Source organism: Theropithecus gelada, chromosome 15 (genome assembly GCF_003255815.1).
Source record: "Theropithecus gelada isolate Dixy chromosome 15, Tgel_1.0, whole genome shotgun sequence".
Taxonomy (NCBI): Eukaryota; Metazoa; Chordata; class Mammalia; order Primates; family Cercopithecidae; genus Theropithecus; species Theropithecus gelada.
In genome coordinates, this window is record NC_037683.1 from 44,932,558 (window position 1) to 44,952,919 (window position 20,362).

Here is a 20,362-nt window from a genome sequence, read left to right on the forward strand (position 1 = left end):
TGGGATGCTGAGGTGGGTGGATCACCTGAGGTCAGGAGTTTGAGACCAGCCTGACCATGTGAAACCCTGCTGTCTACTAAAAATACAAAAATTAGCCGGGCATGGTGGCGGGTGCCTGTAATCCCAGCTACTTGGGAGGCTGAAGCAGGAGAATCGCTTGAACCTGGGAGGCAGAGGTTGCAGTGAGCCAAGATCATGCCACTGCACTCCAGCCAGGGTGACAGAGTGAGACTCTGTCTGAAAAAAAAAAAAAAAAAAAAAGCTGGGCGCAGTGGCTCAGGCCTGTAATCCCAGCACTTTAGAAGGCTGAGGTGGATCTATCACGAGGTCAGGAGATCGAGACCATCCTGGCCAACATGGTGAAACCCCGTCTCTACTAAAAATACAAGAATAGCCAGGCATGGTGGCCTGTGCCTGTAATCCCAGCTACTCAGGAGGCTGAGGCAGGAGAATTGCTTGAACCTAGGAGTTGGAGGTTGCGGTGAGCCGAGATCGCGCCACTGCACTCCACAGCCTGGGCAAAAGAGCGAGACTCCATCACAAAACAATAAATAAATAAATAAGTAAAATAAAAATAAAAAAAGATCAGAATAGGCTTCCTATAAACATTTCTATGTAACTGCTAATTGTGCATATATTTTCATTTAAATATGCATAAATAGGATGCGGTGGCTCACGCCTGTGATCCCAGCACTTTGGGAGGCTGAGGTGGGCAGATCACCTGAGGTCGAGAGTTCAAGACCAGCCTGGCCAACATGGTGAAAACCCTGTCTCTACTAAAAATACAAAAATTAGCCAGGAGTGTTGGCATGTGCCTGTAGTCCCAGCTACTTGGGAGGCTGCGGTAGGAGGATCGCTGGAACCTGGGAGGCAGAGGTTGCAATGAGCCGAGATTGTACCACTGCACTCCAGCCTAGGTGACAGAGTGAGATTACGTCTTAATAAATAAATATGAATAAATACACACATTTTACATGTTATTTATTACCTCTTTAAATTCAGCCTTTATTTAGCAAGCACATAAAGAAAAAGGGCTAGAATGGGCTTAAAATATTTATTAATGCTATCTCTTAATACTCTCTCCTGATTCAGTAGGCTCCTTACACTGATATTTAGAGCACTGCTTTATATACATATTCAGTGACAAAAGGGACATGACTATCAATCTATATAGCACAGAGTAAACATTCTTTTAGGTATGCTGACTGATAGTTATAAACTTGCACATTAATTACAAACTTGCATACTCCCTCCAAAGCCTGACAAATTAGTTACATGCAGGATACTCACATCTGTATAGTGGCCGAGCATATGACATCGGTCACATTGTTTATCCCAGGAATGTCTGAAAAGACATGAGTGGTCCAACATCTTAGGCACAGGACAGTATTCACAAAGCGGGGCTGGACAGGAATATAGGAGGTGTCCGCTCCTGGAGCATAGGAAGCAGCGACGAACTTTCTATGTGGCAAAAAAATCATTAAAATCTCTTCAGTCTCAAAAGGCAGAAGATTAGTATTTCTTTTTCAATATAATCCCATAAAAAATTATTTCTAATTTGAGACCTAATAAAGGTAGAATCTTGAGCACAAGTGTTAAATCAAACAAAATGTCCAAAACACTGTATGTATACTGTTTGCCAAAAAGGCTTAGTCTGTACATACTAGCAGCTGGCATTTATTCCTTATGCCTCTTCTTATAGGAATATTGACAAAATGAAAGGTATGTAGGAGGGAAAGTAGAATGAGGAGCATATCTAGAAGCTAAGTCATAGGAGAAACAGATACAGAAGCTGTTTTGCCTGGAGAGGCAAAAACAAAAAAGGAACATGAGAGCTGTCTGAACTATTTGAAAAACAGTCATTTGGAAGAGGTAGGAGGAATGGAAGAAATGTTTGTTAAGAGCTAATTATCTGGTCAGGAAACGTCTAAGATCTTCAGTTCTGTGTTGTTCCAAAGGTTGATGTACCCTAACATAACTTACATTAATAAACATTTAAAAATGCCCCAAATTATAATTTTCTAACAATAAAAATTATCTCACAGTGAAATAAGCTGTCTTATGAAGTAGAAGGTTTGTAAGTGAAAGGGGTCTCAGGAATCATCTGATTCAATCTTTTCATTTTATAGACAAGAAAACGAGAAGCATAGAGGGTTAAATGATTTGCCCAACTAGTAATGAGAAGTTAAAATTGATTCCACATTTTTCTGACTCCAAATTTATTATCATTTCTCCTACACTAGGCTGTAAGCTACATGAAATTTAACACACATACTATAAAAAGATTTGAATTCTAAGGTTATAGGGTTTCACCCTTGAGATTTTTTTTTTGAGACAGTGTCTTGCTTTGTCACCCAGGCTGGAGTGCAGTGGTGCGATCTCTGCTCACCGCAAGGTCCATCTCCCGGGTTCACGCCATTCTCCTGCCTCAGTCTCCCAAGTAGCTGGGACTACAGGCGCCCGCCATCACGCCCGGCTAATTTTTTGTATACTTTTAGTAGAGACGGGGTTTCACCATGTTAGCCAGGATGGTCTCGATCTCCTGAACTCATGATCCACCCGCTTTGGCCTCCCAAAGTGCTGGGATTACAGGCGTGAGCCACCGCGCCCGGCCTCACCCTTGAGATTTTGAGTTTACATATGTGGAAAGAAGCAAGGCATATTTCACGTACTCGTGGTAAGGGGCAGTTCTTTGATAAATGGCCACGTTTGTCACAATTTCTACAGATAATGTTTTTGTTGGCTGAATAGTATCGCTGGGTACATCTTCCAGGTGTTCGGTTATTAGCTATCTGGGCCTAAGCGGAAAAAAAAAATCAAGAATTAAAAAAATTGTTTCACTGCTAAATAAAAGCCATCTACTACTCTTGTTAAAGACAACTATAAATGAATAAAGATACATCAAGCTTCAAGTCAGTTCCATTACCTTGATAAAGAAAGAGAATTATTAGTTACATCTGTTCAACTTAGAACCTAGCCACAGGGGAACGTCATGATCTCTCTTGTTCTCTTAAAAAGAGGCAGAGGTCGGGCGCGGTGGCTCATGCCTGTAATTCCAGCAAGTGGGAGGCCAAGGCGGGCGGATCACCTGCGGTCGGGAGTTTGAGACCAGCCTGACCAACATAGAGAAACCCCATCTCTACTAAAAATACAAAACTAGCCAGGCGTGGTGGCACAGGCCTGTAATCCCAGCTACTTGGGAGGTTGAGGCAGGAGAATCACTTGTGCCTGGGAGGCGGAGGATGTGGTGAGCCGAGATTGTGCCACTGCACTCCAGCCTGGGCAACAAGAGCGAAATTCCATCTCCAAAAAAAAAAAAAAAGAGGTAGAAAAACATAAAAGGAGGTGCCATAAAGGTAACTCTACTGCTTTTTGTCTGCCCCTCCCGCCTGCTGAGTCTTTTATACTTCTCCATGTGATTTTTTTTTTTTTTAACCTTTCTCTACTTACGTTTCAGATCTAGCAGGGGTACTGACACGCATCACTTAGACATTGCGGCAGCATTCAGTCAAAGCCACTGCTGACTTCTTTTCTTTCTTTTTTTTTGAGACAGTTTCATTCTTTTGACCAGGCTGGACTGAAGTGGCGCAATCTTGACTCACTGCAACCTCCGACTCCCCAGGTTCAAGCGATTCTCCTGCCTCAGCCTCCCGAGTAGCTGGGACTACAGGCACCCACCACCACACCTGGCTAATTTTTGTATTTTCAGTAGAGATGGAGTTTCACCATGTTGCCCAGTCTGGTTTTGAACTCCTGACCTCAGGTGATCCACCCACCTCAGCCTCCCAAAGTGTTGGGATTACAGGCGTAAGCCACCATGCCTGGCCAGCCACTGCTGATTTCTATAACTGAATGTACACCATGTTTTTCTGAATGAGAGGCCTGCTTAAATTTTGAGTTAGGGAATGGTGTTTTTATGGCTTTGTCTTTTGTGAAGTTAGTACAGCTACCAAATATATCCCTTCTTTTGAACAGCACAGGGTTACTGCCTACAAGACTGGGTGATAATTTCTATAAAGGAATGAGATAATTTCTTTCCACTGGAGTCCTTTTAAGATCCATTCTGCCTACAGAGTGACCCAATTCTAACTGTCCCATATTCTAATCTAAATCTAGGATCTTGTAAGAGAATACCAACAATGCATCTCATAGGGAGTATCTAAAGAGGAACTGTAAATCCCAACCATGCTTTAGCTTGTTTGGTAGAATTCCACCTTTAAAACAGTTTTCATCTTTTATTTGTTATTTTGCTGAACTGGCCAAGTGGACCACAATACAATCTAGCTATCTCCCAAAACCAAGTTATAAAATTATTCTCTTTTTGTAGCATCTGCCACAATTAAGGCTAATAATTGACAAAGAAAAACACCTGCCACATCCTAAAAATAGACTAACCATTTCCTTACACTGAAGAAGCAGTTATTTCCGGTGTTGATCTTTTTAGTGGTACCAGGCCATATGGGCTGAGAGGACTCACCACAGGAGAGAAGAAACAGAAAGGGAAAGGGGACTGGATGATTACAGCTATTAACTCACTGACAAAACTCAAGGCTGAACCAAGTTTTTAAAGAGTTAAATCACTCATATGCTAAAATCAAATGTGTTCTTATAAGCCACTTAAATTTATTAATGTTCCAAAAGTTATCATAATAAACTATGAGGCAAAGGAAATTATTATTCTGAATTTTAAAAATAATTTGATTTTACCTCAATGTCTTTGTCACTGATGAACCAGTTTATACCATCTTCTCCTACAAAACAAATAAAATATTACTCAACCATGGCACCTTTAAAGGACTTATAGATTGACAACAGATTACACAATTTATGAGTATTCAAGGTATAGTGAGAAATGTTGAATACCTGAAATTCTTATTTTGGCTTTGTTATTAGTTATGTGGCCCTGGACAAATACTTAACCTCTCTGAGTCTCAGTTTTCTGACCTGTGAGATGGGATAACAGTATTTGCCCTATCTGCCTAAAAAGTCCCGTGAGAATAAAATAAGGTATGTGAAAATACATTGAAAAGCATCAGACTATATACAAATACTAAAAAAAAAAAAAATCAGTGAAGGGCCCACAAATCCAACAGCAGATACAGAATGAAATCTTAACTTATTTTATCTGACTAAAGTAGAGAGTTGCTACAACTCTCCCATACCTCCAGGAGGACCCACAGGAGGGAGATGACTGACACTGGGCACTGAGACATAACAAAAAAATTGTGTAAATGAGATCCTTCTGTCCTCTGACTCCCTAAACTACCCCCTTTTGTTAAGTTGGTATATAGCCCCTTACTTCTTTTTTTTTTTTTTTTTTTTGGAGACAGGGTCTTGCTCTGTCACCAAGACTGGAGTACAGTGGTACCATCTCGGTTCACTGCAACCTCCGCCTCCCAGGCTTAAGCAATCCTGCCGCCTCAGCCTCCTGAGTAGCTGGGACTATAGGAATGTGCCACCATGCAAGGCTAATTTTTTGTAATTTTTTCGGTAGAGACAGGGTTTTACCATGTCACCCAGGCTGGTCTCGAACTCCTGAGCTCAAGCGATCCAACCCCTTCAGCCTCCCAAAGTGCTGGCATCTGTGGTATGCCACAGGAAGAGGCATAACCCCTTACTTCTATAACCCTCTAAACACTTCTTTAGAGTTAGTGATATTGAGTGCTCCAGAAAGTGTGAATAAACTTTGTCTTTTCTCCAGTTAACCTGTCCAGTATCAGTTAACTTGCAGGCCCCCAATTTGAACTCAGTTTAGTAGAGGAAAAGTTTTTCGATCAAATATGAGTATTAACTGTGTCCACTAGCTTTGCATTCTACGTACTTTCATTATAACAATAAAAAAATTAGACTCTGAATAATATCTCACTAATAGGGTTAGGTTCTTAGCACTGTATTTTATAACATCAAAAACAGCAAAATAAAGGAAAAAAAAAAGGAGGCCAAATATCCAGAAACCACTGACCTTGTGGGGGAAATAATCCCCCACATTTTTTTGTGTCAGCTGTTTTCTTTTCTTTCCACTGTCCTTTCATAAACGTGCAAATGGCTGCTATTCCTTTGGTCCACCCATGGCCAAGGGGGAAGGGACCTATGACTAATGCAGAAGCTAAAGTGTTGACAAAAGGACTGAAAGATCTTTTTCTCCCTTTAAAGCTAAGATTTCCTCTGTCCTCCTACCTTACTACTTTCCTCTATCTGAAAAACACAAATCAAGCTTGACTTGTTTCTTTGAAAGGCTTTTAAAGAGACATAAAGTAATCTACATTTTCCCAGGCCTACCAGGAGTAAGTGTCTACAGACATATTTTTAAATAAAAAACTTTTCTAAGAAAACCATGAGGCTGCTTTGGAAAAAGACCAATCCATAGGTATGCAGAGATGCTGTGCTGATGATTATTTTGTTTGTAAAATTTGGAGGCTGTATCCATGAACTGAGAATGGAGAATACATTAAATAACAGCAGCTTCTATTCCTTCATCAACCATCCACGCTATTATTCTTTCATTCAAAGGATCCATGTATGGAGTATGCTTCGCTATAATTTTCAGAGCTGCTTTTTGTATCTCAATGTCTTTCATCATTAAAATTCAAAATGACCACTTGAAATTATGTTAACTATAAGACTGACTTAAAATTGTTCTTAAAAAATGAAATATAAGACCAATGAAATGCAAAATGGCAACTGTTACCACTCTCCAAATTTACATGTAAACAGAAAACAGTGAAAAAGGAAGGTTTGAGAGAGGAAGATTGACTCCATTCAGATTGCTTTAACATTTCTGTGGAATTCAATAACATTCTTTTTTTATTATTATTATTATACTTTAAGTTCTAGGGTACATGTGGATAACGTGCAGGTTTGTTACATATGTATACCTGTGCCATGTTGGCGTGCTGCACCCATCAACTCGTCAGCACCCATCAACTCGTCATTTACATCAGGTATAACTCCCAATGCAATCCCTCCCCCCTCCCCCCTTCCCGTGATAGGCCCCGGTGTGTGATGTTCCCCTTCCCGAGTCCAAGTGATCTCATTGTTCAGTTCCCACCTATGAGTGAGAACATGCGGTGTTTGGTTTTCTGTTCTTGCGATAGTTTGCTGAGAATGATGGTTTCCAGCTGCATCCATGTCCCTACAAAGGACACAAACTCCTCCTTCTTTATGGCTGCATAGTATTCCATGGTGTATATGTGCCACATTTTCTTAATCCAGTCTGTCACTGATGGACATTTGGGTTGATTCCAAGTCTTTGCTATTGTCAATAATGTTCTTATATACCGTTGTCCCTCAGAATATATGAGGGATTGGTTCCAAGACTACCCTGGTAGAACCAAATCCTTGCACACTCAAGTTCCCGTCAGCCCTGTGGAACCTGCACATATAAAAAGTTGACCCTCTGTATATGTGGGTTTCACAGCCTATGAAAACTGTATTTTCAATCCATTTTTGGTTGAGAAAAAGTTGCTTATAGACAGACCTATGCAGTTCAAACCCATGTTGTTCAAGGGTTAACTGTACTAACAACTCCTCAAAAAGTTATGTCATATTCATATTCTTACTATGGAAAATTCATCAACAAGTATACAAATTAAGTTTCAACAATAGATAAAAGCAGTATTTCTCAAGTGGTATATGAAGCAAAGACATCACCAGGAACACATAAGGCAATTCTTGTCCCTGCCATGGCTCCAAGGTTCCAGTTTTGATTTGAACCCAGTAATGACAGCAGCTTCCTGCCCTTGATCTTTACCTATTCTGTTTGTGTCTAAACTCAAAATCTCACCCCAAGGAAAGCTTTGTCCACGGCAACTCCTCAGAACTTCCACAAACAGCAAATTCTTCAACTTGTTAAATTCTGAGTATGGTACTTGATAGAAAACTGGCTTCTAGAGTTAACTCTGCCGCTAATTTGCTGTGTGGTGTTGGGCAGGATACTTAAGATCTCTGGGTCTGTATGACAACGGGTTAGAATAAATGGCATCCACGGTGGCACCTTCTAGTACTAAATTTCTGATTCTAATTTTCTCTCATTACTGGAATCATATACATTGTCACATAGTGTAATTTACCTAAATTAAATCTTCCAGACCTTTGCAACTAGCACAAGGTAATTCGCCTTAAAGAGGACTTTCCATGGGGCCCAGAACACTCATCTTCCACGTGTCCACCACCCAACGCCATAGAATGTTAAATGGGACTGCCCTAAAGTGTAAAATTAAGACTGTCCTAAGAATGCCTGTCCACAACTTATAGCTGCTTTATAGGGTTGTTCTTGTTGATAACTAGGATTGTGATTCTATTCAAATTTCAGAGCTGTGATCAAAGCAGTAGCTGATAATTCTTTCTTCATATGAAATCAACTCTGTTTAACCAACATCTGTTGGAACATCTATAATGAGCAAGGTGCTAGAGGGTAAAGAAAGATGAAAAGAGCTTATAGCCTTAGTAGCGTACAAGGTGACAAATGAAAGGAGAAAGGAGGAGTAAGAGAAGGCCAAACAAATGCTATGGTAAATTTAGAAGAATGGATAATACCTCAATTTTAGGGAGAAAAGGAAAAAAGTTACAGAAGGCAGGGCTGTAAAGGAAACTAATGAGGTGCAATTTACACGTAATAAAATGTACCTATGTAAAAATACAGTAGGATTCAATTTGACAAATGTATACACCTGGGTAGTCACTATGAAAATCAAATGTAGAACATTTCCATCATCCCAAAATGCTACTTTGTGCACATGTGCAGACAGTCCCCCACCTAAGGCAACCACTGATTTGCCTTCTCTCAGGATAGATTCGTTTTGCCCATTCCAGGACCTCACATAAATGAAATTATACATTATGTACTATTTTGTGTCTGTCTTATTTCCTCCTGAATATTTCTGAGATTCATCCCTGTTATTGGGTATCAGCAATTTGTTCATTTTTTTTATTACCAAGCAGTATTCCATTGTATGGATATAACAATTTGTTTAGCTATTCATCTGGTGATGATATTGATATAGTTTGAATATATGTCCTGGCCGAATCTCATATTAAATTGTAATCCCCAAAGTTGGAGGTTGGGCCTGGTCAGAGGTGACTAGGTCATAGGGGTGGACCCATAACTTACAGTCTTATTTTTTTACACTTTCCCCCCATCTGTGGAACTATTCTGCTATCTTTATTACACATACATACAATTACTGCATGTTAATTATGAGAAATATCTTTATATGTACATGGTGATCCAGAGTCTATAAATTGCTTTAAATATACATTTAGTCTTCAGAGCAACCCTGTCCATTATGCTTATACTAATGTGCACTTTTTTATGTGTGTGCTTGCCAACATAGGGCAAAAAAGGGCAATTTGTATTTTGTGGGAGATGCAGTGGTAATTTAGCTATTTACTGATATGATTGCATTCACATTTCAAATGTTCTGGGGAAGAATATGGGCTAGATTTCTGAAAGATAGAAGCTAGTTCACCCCATGCTTTAGTTATACTTAGTCTGCTTATATTTGGCTGTGTTAGAAGAGCTGAAGATCACCATTCCTTTACTAAGAGAGTAGCTACAGATAATTACAGAGCTGGTTATCATAACCTTTAGGGACAATCTGACAGAAGGTAGTAGCTAGTAAAATGTATTTCCAAAGATCACCGAAGATTATTGAGACAGAGGGCTCAGTTCAGCATATCTAGTTGGTTATCTACAACGCAGGTGCCAGAGACTAAGAATCATTTCCTCAGCCTAATTTCCATATAGCTCCTTCCTATAAGGAAGCCATAGAGGCCTTACATTTTCCAGATACCCTAATTTGTTACATCTAAAATTGTAAAACTCATTATTATATTTCACCAAAAGGTAGGTATGATTCAGCATACAATGAACAACAATATTCCACAAATCAGTGATGAATTTGCCACTAATGGTGATTTAAGAATGTACCTTAAAGAGTGAAAAGTTTCCATTTAATAGTGTCAAGTTAATTTTCAATAAATATTTACTGAATCTCTCTCATGTGAAAGACATTTTTGGAGACAGAAAGATGTCTTAGACATGGTGCTTGCCCTCAAAGAATTTACCACATAGTAGAATAGTATGTGCTATCTAATGCTACCTAAAAAGCATTACTGTGTTAAATAACCATGATAATTGAATTTTTAACAATAGAAGGCTAATTTAATTAACATCAAGCTTTTAAAAAGGACAAGAAGCATATACTCTTTGGGAAAATGAGCTATTTAAAAAGCAATACTGAATTCTGCCTATGAGAAATTAACTTATGATGACTACATCACTAAAACCGTCTCCCATATGTAAGATAGCTTCTAAAATAAGCGTGGGCCAGATGCAGTGGCTGACGCCTGCAATTCCAATACTTTGGGAGGCCAAAGTGGGAGGATTGTTTGAGCCCAGCTCAGGTAACATAGTGAGACCTCATCTCTCCAAAAATAACAACAACAAAAACCCACAAAAACTAGCCAGGTATGGTGGTGCATGCGTATAGTCCCAGCTAATCTGGAAGCTGAGGTGGGAGGATGGCTTGAGCCCTGGAGGTTGAGGCTGCAGTAAGCCAACATGGTGCCACTGCCACCACTGCATGCCAGCAGCCTGGATGACAGAGCATGACAACCTTCGCAATAAATAAATAAATAAATAAAACTAAGTGTGTAGGTCTGTTAGCAACTGTTCTATCCCCAAATAATCTGTGTGTCTATACATTATAGACTGTGAGCTCATGGTTAGAGATTGGGAAAAAAAGAAACAATAGCTGGTATATACCTGTAATCCTTAAGGAACCAATACTTTGGATTTTCTAAATATCTATTCCTGTACTTGCATCATAAAACCAAAACTCTCCCTGATCTGAGATGGCATTCTTTCAATGCTCTAAAACATAGTGAAATGTTAAGAAAAACAAAGAAAAAAGGAAAAGTAGAAAAGGTTGTAAATAACTCCCACCAGTTAACTTGAGGTTAAGTAATTTGGGCAGTTATATCATAAAAGTAATAGCATAAAAATTATTGTCCACACTTCCTTTTCATACATCTTTTTTACATTTGTAATATTTTAAAACAAAAGGTCATGTCTGTAATGTGCTTTTCCAGTTCTGTACTTTTGCTCATGGCATTCCCTTGATCTCCAACACTATCTCCCTTTTTGCCCAATTTTCCACCCAACCCAGTACAATTTTCATGATTGTGAACTCTGAATATCTTTTAAGGCTCAGCTCCTCAAAATCAATGTATTTAGGTTGGTGCAAAAGTAATTGTGGTTTTTGCCTTTGAAAGTAATGGCAAAAACCACAACTACTTTTGCACCAACCTAAAATAAATAGAAAATATTCAGCAGTCTTCTTACTTGACCTCTAGGAGGCACTTACAATTCTCCTGGCTGATAGAACAAAATGCGTTCCTATCTCTCGTCCCCCTTTGTGGTTTCCTCTTCACTAGTTACTTGGTATACTCCATTCTTTACCCATTTTCTTCTATAATTTTTCTCCCAGTTTATGTCATATATGCCCATAGTGAGAACTACCAAATTTGCTTCTCTAGTCACGTCTTTTCTTGGATGTCTCACAGGTATTTCAACAAACTCATAATCACTAAAATGGAATTATTTTCTCTTCCTTAAAAATATACAAACAAAACCCCTACCTTCCTTCCTTGTATGTCTTTTTCTATCTGCTTGGATTCCCTCTAGTAGTAGAAGTATATTCTCCTTCAGTCATAGTCTGAAAGCATCTCATCTGTATTTTCAAGGATCCTGGGCACTTTTAAACTCTATATTAAGGGCTATGTCAATAAATATTTTATTTCCCTCTCTGTATTAAAGAGCTCTATGGACTGAGACCACATCTATTTTATCTATCCAGTTATCAGCGTAATATCTTGCATACTGTGAATAACATCAGAAAATAAAATTGAAAAGAAAAAGCAAAAAAGGAAACATTCATATGGACAACTGTATGAATAAGTACTGTTCTGAACTGGGGCACATAAGCCAGTAAATAATTTAATGAACTGTCATTATATAATAAAAATTCAGTAAGACAGTTCTCTTTGTTTAGGGAAAAAACTTACAATTTCTGTAATAACCAGTTCTTAAGAATTAAAATGGACTTTAAAAAATAACCCTGCCATTATTGAAATAACACTATGGTAGAAATAGAATCCACATGAAATAAGATAATTGCACGTTTATAGATAATCATGCTTGTACCTAACCAGTGTTTATGGATTAAAGATCACACAAAGCTGCCAGATATTTATGTCATATCCTTTCCTGAGCCTAACTCCACTACACGAGATAACCCCTTGGGATCTTTCTCACTTCTAATAAGCAACTGAAACAGCCACAGATGAAGTTACTATTCCCAACTTCATCAGCAGCATCTGTTTTCAACGGAAACTTTTGAAATACACACAATGCCACATTCAAATCCCCTGAGGGCTAAGCCACTTTATTCACTTGCATTCTTCTGAAACTGCTCCCTTTTTCTGTCTTGGTTTTCTCAGATTTATACTTTTCAATTATAACATTGGTCACAAAACTGTTTTAGTCATTAAAATTTTTCACTGTATAAGTGGCAACAGTTTAAATAAAACACATTTTAATAGCAGAATTTGCAAGTAAAGCATCAAAATGTTCACCTTATTTTAAATCATATTAAATTTACCAGAAACAATTTTTTATTTTTAACGTGTGTGTAAAAGAAATGGGGATTTCTTTTTTTAGAGGTAGAGGAGGAAGAAGAAAGAGGAAATAAATACAGGTGCTTAGCAGAGGGTTATACAGAGCTTTTGCTAAGTTATTAGTCATATTAAGGCCTTTGTCTATAGAGAGAGAAGGCCTCATCTCCCATTACCTCTGCCCCAAAAGTGCAGTCAATGAACAACCTGGCTTACAAAACATTTATTCAGAAATTTAAAATGACCCTCAAATCATACTAAGAACAGAAATGGGAAAATTTATCAACAGAAACAGTCAATGTAACAAGATTATGGAAGTTGTTTTTTCTTCCTTTAAATATATCGAATATGGATGCCTGTTCCCCACCTCCAACGTTCCCTGAAAGGCAAAAAGAAAATATACCACATGTATATTTATCTGTAAAATGACAAGCACAAATAAAACCCATTTAAATCTAATCAAGAAGCTACTTTTAAAAAGGTTTCTAGGGAAGATTTAAAGGCTGTATAAAAGTTTCTATCTATCTGCTGATAGCTAGCAATCTGGAAGCTACATTCTTTCAGTTATCCTATTATTTCTTTTAACAATTCCTTGTCTACTTCCTGACTCCTCTTCTTCTCCAGTGTCTGATTCTCTGCTTACTTGCTCCTTGGTGAAAAACAAGTCCAAAACAACTTGCTTTTTTCCTATAATTTTTTTAGGTCAGATTTGCTTCAAATCTTTCTCCCGACCTTAGATCAAAAATGTTCAGGCTCACACTTAAAACTGTTTACAGGATATATCACAAATGTTTCTATTACATTCATTGCAAGCATAACATATCCAAAGCACAACCTACCATTCTGACTCCACTTGAAATGGGCATAAATACATTCTCCCCTATTGCTATGAGTGCTGCCTCAAAACAGAGGTTTGTTTGCATCTTAACCTAACACTTTGCTCCCATTATCCAATCAGAATAGGTCTTAAAATTCCACACTATATTCCTTTAAAATGTCTTTCCAAGCTAGTACTTTGGTTCCCTTCCAGTCATTACAGTTGTTCATCACCTGAGATCTAAGACTGTTGTTTTCCCTGTGCCTTCAATTTCATTTGATACATACCAGTGAGATTCTCTTTAAATCCAGTTTCATATTTTACTATTAATTCTTATGAAAGTAATACACATGGATTTTAAAAACTCTAAAAATACTAAAATACCATGTAAGAAACAATACCAGTTCTCTCCTCCTCATGCCAGCTCCCATTCCCAAGAGGCAACCACTTACACCTCTCGCTATTTCTTTTGGTATTTACTTGAATATTTCTAAATCATGTTCGTTCTGTTTTTTCTACATATCTAATTTCTAAATTCGTAACAAAAGAGGATTTAATTTTCTTATAACACCCTATCTGAATTTCTTCTCCCTCCATCCTCAGGTTAAATTTATATTCAATTTATATAATGACTATGTAGTGAAGTACCTTATTTTTCTTCTTACACAACATTTTAATTTTTCTGAATTTAACAGCAGTCTAGTTGTTTCATTTACTTGGCCTAAGAAGTCTACTTACTACCCTGTCAGCCACCAGTACTTCATCTCTCCAAGTTTAGTCATCTTCACATCTCTAGTGCCTTTTCATTATATTCCACTCCTTTATACTAGGAAAAATAGTTTTCACCATCCACTATCTGGGTCCAATGGGACCTTTTAATAAACTAAGTCATTTCACAATTTATAGAAGAATAAAGAGATAATGAAAAAGAATTTTATAAGACATTTTAATAAGAATGTAAAGACAGCAAATGCATATTTTTATTCGATAAATATACCTGAAATATGCAACATGTGGAATGCAACTACTTATCAATTATCATGCATGAACTTAGACGACATCTGTTTAAAAATACTCATATCAGATTTTAAATACATTTCTTTTTTGCTTAATAACTGTAAAACATGGCCGGCATGGTGGCTCACGCCTGTAATCCCAGCACTTTGGGAGGCAGAGGCAGGCAGATCACCTAAGGTTGGGAGTTCGAGACCAACCTGCCCAACATGGAGAAACCCCGTCTCTACTAAAAATACAAAATTAGCTGAGCACAGTAGCGCATGCCTGTAATCCCAGCTACTCGGGAGGCTGAGGCAGTAGAATAGCTTGAACCCAGGAGGCGAAAGTTGTGGTGAGCCAAGATTGCGCCATTGCATTCCAGCCTGGGCAACAAGAGCGAAACTCCATCTCAAAAAGCGAAATTCTGTCTCAAAACACACACATACACAAAAAAAAACTAAAACATTTTCACTTTTAGATTCATAAGCACCAATCAGAATGATCAATTGAAAAAAATTTTTTCATTTCTTTATCTATTTCCTTCTAATCACCCCTGCATACACACCTGCCTTCAGCATTTGCCCATTTGATAAAAAGCAGATCAAGTAAATTTTGATGCACAAATATCATAAAATATAAAAAAACAGTCAGTCATGTCCTTATCAAAGCAGGATGATTCAGATTCCTGTCATATAATATTATGTAATAAAGAACGTTCTGTTGAATGAGTAACTATATGAGAATACTCTACTTTGTTTTTTTACACAGAAATACATCATTCACTTATCAGTTCTTGAGTTTTAGAAAAAACATCTACCACATCCACTGAAAAATTGTAGTCTGAGAATTATTTAAAAGATGAGGTTCATTACATCATTAGGGTCTACCTGTCTCTTTGCATTCATCTTCTGATTCATCTAAAAACTGTGAAAACATGTTTCGTCAATTTCTTATTTGCCATTTTGTGTGGAAGATATAAAATTGTGAATTCTCAGCCTTGTTCAATGAAAGTGAAAGAAGATTATAAAGACAGTGTGTCTCCAGACTTCTACTGTACATTCTTGAAAGATGATGCAATATTTTAGGCAGCACAATAAAAGTGAAGGATGATGTAACAGTGATGATTTATGTCACTCCTGCATTATCCTTCTAGGCAATTTCATCCTTCTATTTTTTAAAAAAATTTAGTCTTCTTCAGCACAGCTGGGAATAATGAATAAGTAATGACAAAATTATTCCTAGGATGATGAAACAGTATAGTTTTCCAAGGTATGGCAGGAGGCCATGAGGTATCTTAGATTTATAAAAGGGTCCAATGTATGAAGAAAAATAAAACTCTTCTCTAGTCTTTGGAAGACCTTTAAGAAAGAATAGAAGTATGTCCTATCAATTCTTTTTTTTTTTTGGAGACAGAATCTTACTCTTGTCGCCCTGGCTGGAGTACAACGGCCCTATTTCAGCTCAGTGCAACCTCCGTCCGCCTCCTGGGTACAAATGATCCTCCCATCTCAGCCGTCCAAGTAGCTGATACTACTGTGATGTGCCACCACACTCAGCTAACTTTTGTATTTTTTTGTACAGATGGGGATTTGCCATGTTGCCCAGGCTGCTCTCGAACTCCTGGGCTTAAGTGATTCACCTGCCTTGGTCTCCGAAAGTGCTGGGATTACAGGCATGAGCCACTGCACCTGGCCTCAATTCTTACAAATAGTTAGAAACGTCAAAATAAAAAAAAACCTCGGCCGGGCGCGGTGGCTCAAGCCTGTAATTCCAGCACTTTGAGAGGCTGAGACGGGCGGATCACAAGGTCAGGAGATCCAGACCATCCTGGCTAACACGGTGAAACCTCGTCTATACTAAAAAATACAAGAAAACTAGCCGGGCGAGGTGGCAGGCGCCTGTACTCCCAGCTATTCGGGAGGCTGAGGCAGGAGAATGGCGGGCGTAAAACCGGGAGGCGGAGCTTGCAGCGAGCTGAGATCCGGCCACTGCACTCCAGCCTGGGGGACAGAGCGAGACTCCGTCTCAAAAAAAAAATAAAAATAAAAATAAAAATAAATAAATAAATAAATAAAAACCTCAAACTAAAATTTGGTCCAGTAAACCTGATGGTATATTCAGGGTTAAACATTACAATTATTCCCAATTCAGTTACTATGTTGCAAGCACTATTCTAGATGCTTGGGATATACATATCAATGAACAAAATAGACATTGCTTTCCTTGATAGAACTTACGGTCTAGTGGGAAAGTGAAACAATTAAAAACCAAACATATTAAATATGTAAATGATGTATGTTAGAGAGCCATAAGAGCTTTGGAAAAAAGAAAAAGTAGAGCAGGGTAATGGAAATTGGGTATGGGTTACAATTTTACATAGGGTAGACAGAATATCCTTCACTGACAATTAAGCAACAACTGCAAGGAGATGGAAGAATCAGTCATGTACTTCTGTGGTAAGAGCATTCTAGACAGTAGGCAGAGCCAAAGCTACGTTTTTAAGGCAAAAATATTCCTGATGTGTTTAAGGAACGGGAGAGAAGCCAGTATGGCTAGAGTGCAGAAAATGAAGGGAATGTGAAGATAAGATTACAGAGGTATTGGTTTATGAAGGGCTTTGTAGGCCATTATAAGGATTTTGACTTCTACTCTGAGTGAAACAAAAAGTCATAAGAGTAATATGATTTGACTTATAACTCAAAGAATCACTACACTGAGAAGGAAAAATAGACGGGAGGGTCAAGTATAGAAGCAAGGAGATCAGTCAGAATGTTACTGCAATAATTCAGTCCAAAAAGGATAGTACCTCTGACCAGGGTGGAGTACTGGGTGTGCTGAGAAATAAAGGAATTCTGAATATAATCTGGAGGTAAAGCTAATAAGATTTGTTGAAGAACTGGATATTAAGGTAAAAGAGGCCAGGTGTGGTGGCTCATGCCTGTAATCCCAGCACTTTGGGAGGCTAAGGCGGACGGATCACAAGGTCAGGAGTTTGAGACCAGCCTGGCCAACATGGTGAAACACTGTCTCTACTAAAAATACAAAAAATTAGCCGGATGTGGTGGTAGGCGCCTGTAATCCCAGCTATTTGGGAGGCTGACACAGGAGAATTGCTTGAACCCGGGAGGCAGAGGTTGCAGTGACCTGAGATGGCACCACTGCACTCTAGCCTGGGCGACAGAGCGAGATTACATCTCAAAAAAAAAAAAAAAAAAAGTAAAAGAACACAGTAAAAGATGACTACCAGGTTTTTGGCCTCAGCAACAAAAATGATAATTACTGCAACTAAAAAATGCAGAGGAACATGTTTTGAGGGAAAGATGAATTTAGTTTGGACAGGTTGGATTAGCAATAGGATTAGAATATTCAAATGAAGATGTGATACTGCTATTTGATACTGGATTATGAGTCTTAAGTTTCAGAGACAGATCTGAACTGGAAATATAAATTTGTCAATTGTGGCATGGAGACGGTATTCAGAATAGGACTGAGCGAGAGTACCAAGGGTTTGAGTGTAGCAAAAGGATAGAACATGAGCAAGAATTTAGGAGTAATCAGTGAGGTGAGAGGAAACTTGGTGGGGGAACAGGTCAGTGCCCCATAAACCAACTAAAGACAATGTATTTATCAAAGAAGAGGTGTTATCAATTATAGTAAATGCCACCAATAGGGCAGGTAAGAAAAAGACTGAGAACTGACCCTTGGATTTATTAGGGAAGTCACTGGTGATCCTGTTAAGAGAAGTTTGGGTGGAATGGTGATGCAAAAACCTGGCTGGACTAAAAAGAGAACTGAAGGAGAGAATTCAGTCAGGGGCAGTAAACAGACACATGTTGGATCATTCTGATCACAAAAGAAATATTCATTCACCATAATGTGGTACCCTATCTCCTTAAAAGTTCTACTTTCTATTATGGCAATACATGACTTGGTACAGAAGGAAGATTTGTATATTAGATAGATAACAAGCCTCCAAAGCTACTTGGGTTTCAATTTAGCTCCAGAGAAAATATATATATATATACACATACTTTTTTTTTTTGAGACAAGTTCTCACAATGTCACCCAGGCTGGAGTATAGTGGTGCAATCATGCCTCAGTGCAGGTTCAACCTCCTGGGCTCAAGCAATCCTCCCACCTCAGCCTCCCAAGTAGCTGGGACCACAGCTGTGTACCACCATGTGTGGCTAATTTTTAATATTTTTGTGTTATATGGGGTTTTGCCATGATGCCCAGGCTAGTCTCAAACTTTTGGGCTCAAGCAATCCACCTACCTCAGCCTCCCAAACTGCCTGGATTACAGGCATGAGACACTGCACCCAGCCTCCAGAAAGAATATTGACAGAAGTGTCTTTAAGTACAAATGGTTAAACAGTTTTTTTTTTTTAACCATTTAAACTCACACTGTGTTGACTTTCATTTCCAATACATATAATATGTCCTGATAAAAACCAGAATACTTTTAAGGAGCAAAAGAGCTGTAAAAACAAGAAAAACCTTCATACTTGTTACATATTTAAAAAAATTTAACAAACACCATTGATCAAATGTAATTAGGACTAGCTACATAAAATGCAAAAAAGGTATTTTTTATGTATAAACACATATTATATGTATATACACAGAGAAATAAAACAGTTAAATAGTTTCTACCTGTTTTTGTGTACTTCCTTTTCAGATATTGTTCGCTTAAGAGTCTTGGCCTCTGTTACTGTCTAACTGGAATTCACAAAACTCAATGACTCATGGTTTTCAAAGCTTAGGCCAACGTTTGCAGAACAAAGTTGCTTTGTTATTATAGGTACCAATGTACCTATAATAAGTATTACTGATTTAAAGTTGAGATTGCCAGAAAGCAAGAAGGCATGAGGGATTGGAAATTATTACATAAAACTTTATGTTAAAAGGAAAACAACTTTAAAAAAACCTCATCCTAGTTGATTGTGTGCTTTTGTACAAATGTTCATCCTAATTTTTGAATTTTAATGTATGATACCTCAAAGAAAATATGTACAATACATAAAGAATGTTCTTTTTCACATCCCCACTAACAGACTTTTCTAGAGAAAGAAAACCATGGCTGGGCATGGTGGCTCATGCTTGTAGTCCTAGCTACTTGGGAGGCTGAGGCAGCAGGATTGCTAGAGCCCGGGAGGCAGAGGTTGCAGTGAGCAGTAATTACACCACTGCACTTCAGCCTGGATAAAAGACAGAGATGCTATGTTTGAACAATGGGAGAGAGAAAGGGAGGAAGGGAGGAAGGGAGAATAGGAAGGAGGGAGGGAGGGAGGGAAAAAATCAAGATTAAATTAATAAAAAAAGGATATAGGACATAAAAATAGCTAATACATATAAAGAGCTTATTATGTGCCAGGTACTAAGTTAAACATTTATGTATTTTTCTTTTCTTTTTTTTCTTTTTTTTTTTTTTTTGAGACAGGGTCTCACTCTGTTGCCTAGGCTGGAGTACAGTGGTGTGATCTCGGCTCACTGCAGCCTCAAGACTCCCCGGCTCAAAAGAATTCTTGTGCCTCAGCCTCCCGAGTAGCTGAGAATTCAGGCATGCACCACCACACCTGGCTAATTTTTGTATTTTTAGTAGAGATGGGGTTCTACCATGTTGCCCAGGCTGGTCTCAAGCTCCTGATTTAAAGTGATCCACCCTGGCCTCCCAAAGTGCTGGAATTATAGGCGTGAGCCACTACGCTCAGCCTATATTTCTAATTTAACTCTCATAACGATCTTATAAAGGTAGGTATTACAATTTTATTTCACAGATGAGAACAGGTGAGGTTTATGAATTCATAAAAATATGAATATTTAAATAATTGATTTAATACCAAAAATCTTCTCAGTGGCACACTAGAGGGCTCA

The 20,362-nt window shown here is 38.3% G+C and overlaps 1 protein-coding gene across 1 annotated transcript in view; it reads right to left on the reverse strand.

Annotated features, from left to right (window-relative positions):
• Positions 1–20,362, reverse strand: part of ZCCHC7 (zinc finger CCHC-type containing 7) — a 225,325-nt gene that overhangs the window by 49,702 nt on the left and 155,261 nt on the right. Inside the window, exons 2-4 of the mRNA XM_025360016.1 lie at positions 4,708–4,751; positions 2,673–2,798; positions 1,291–1,461 (exon numbers count right to left, since the gene is read on the reverse strand). Coding sequence (XP_025215801.1) covers positions 1,291–1,461; positions 2,673–2,798; positions 4,708–4,751 — 341 coding nt within the window. The remainder of the gene's footprint in view (positions 1–1,290; positions 1,462–2,672; positions 2,799–4,707; positions 4,752–20,362) is intronic.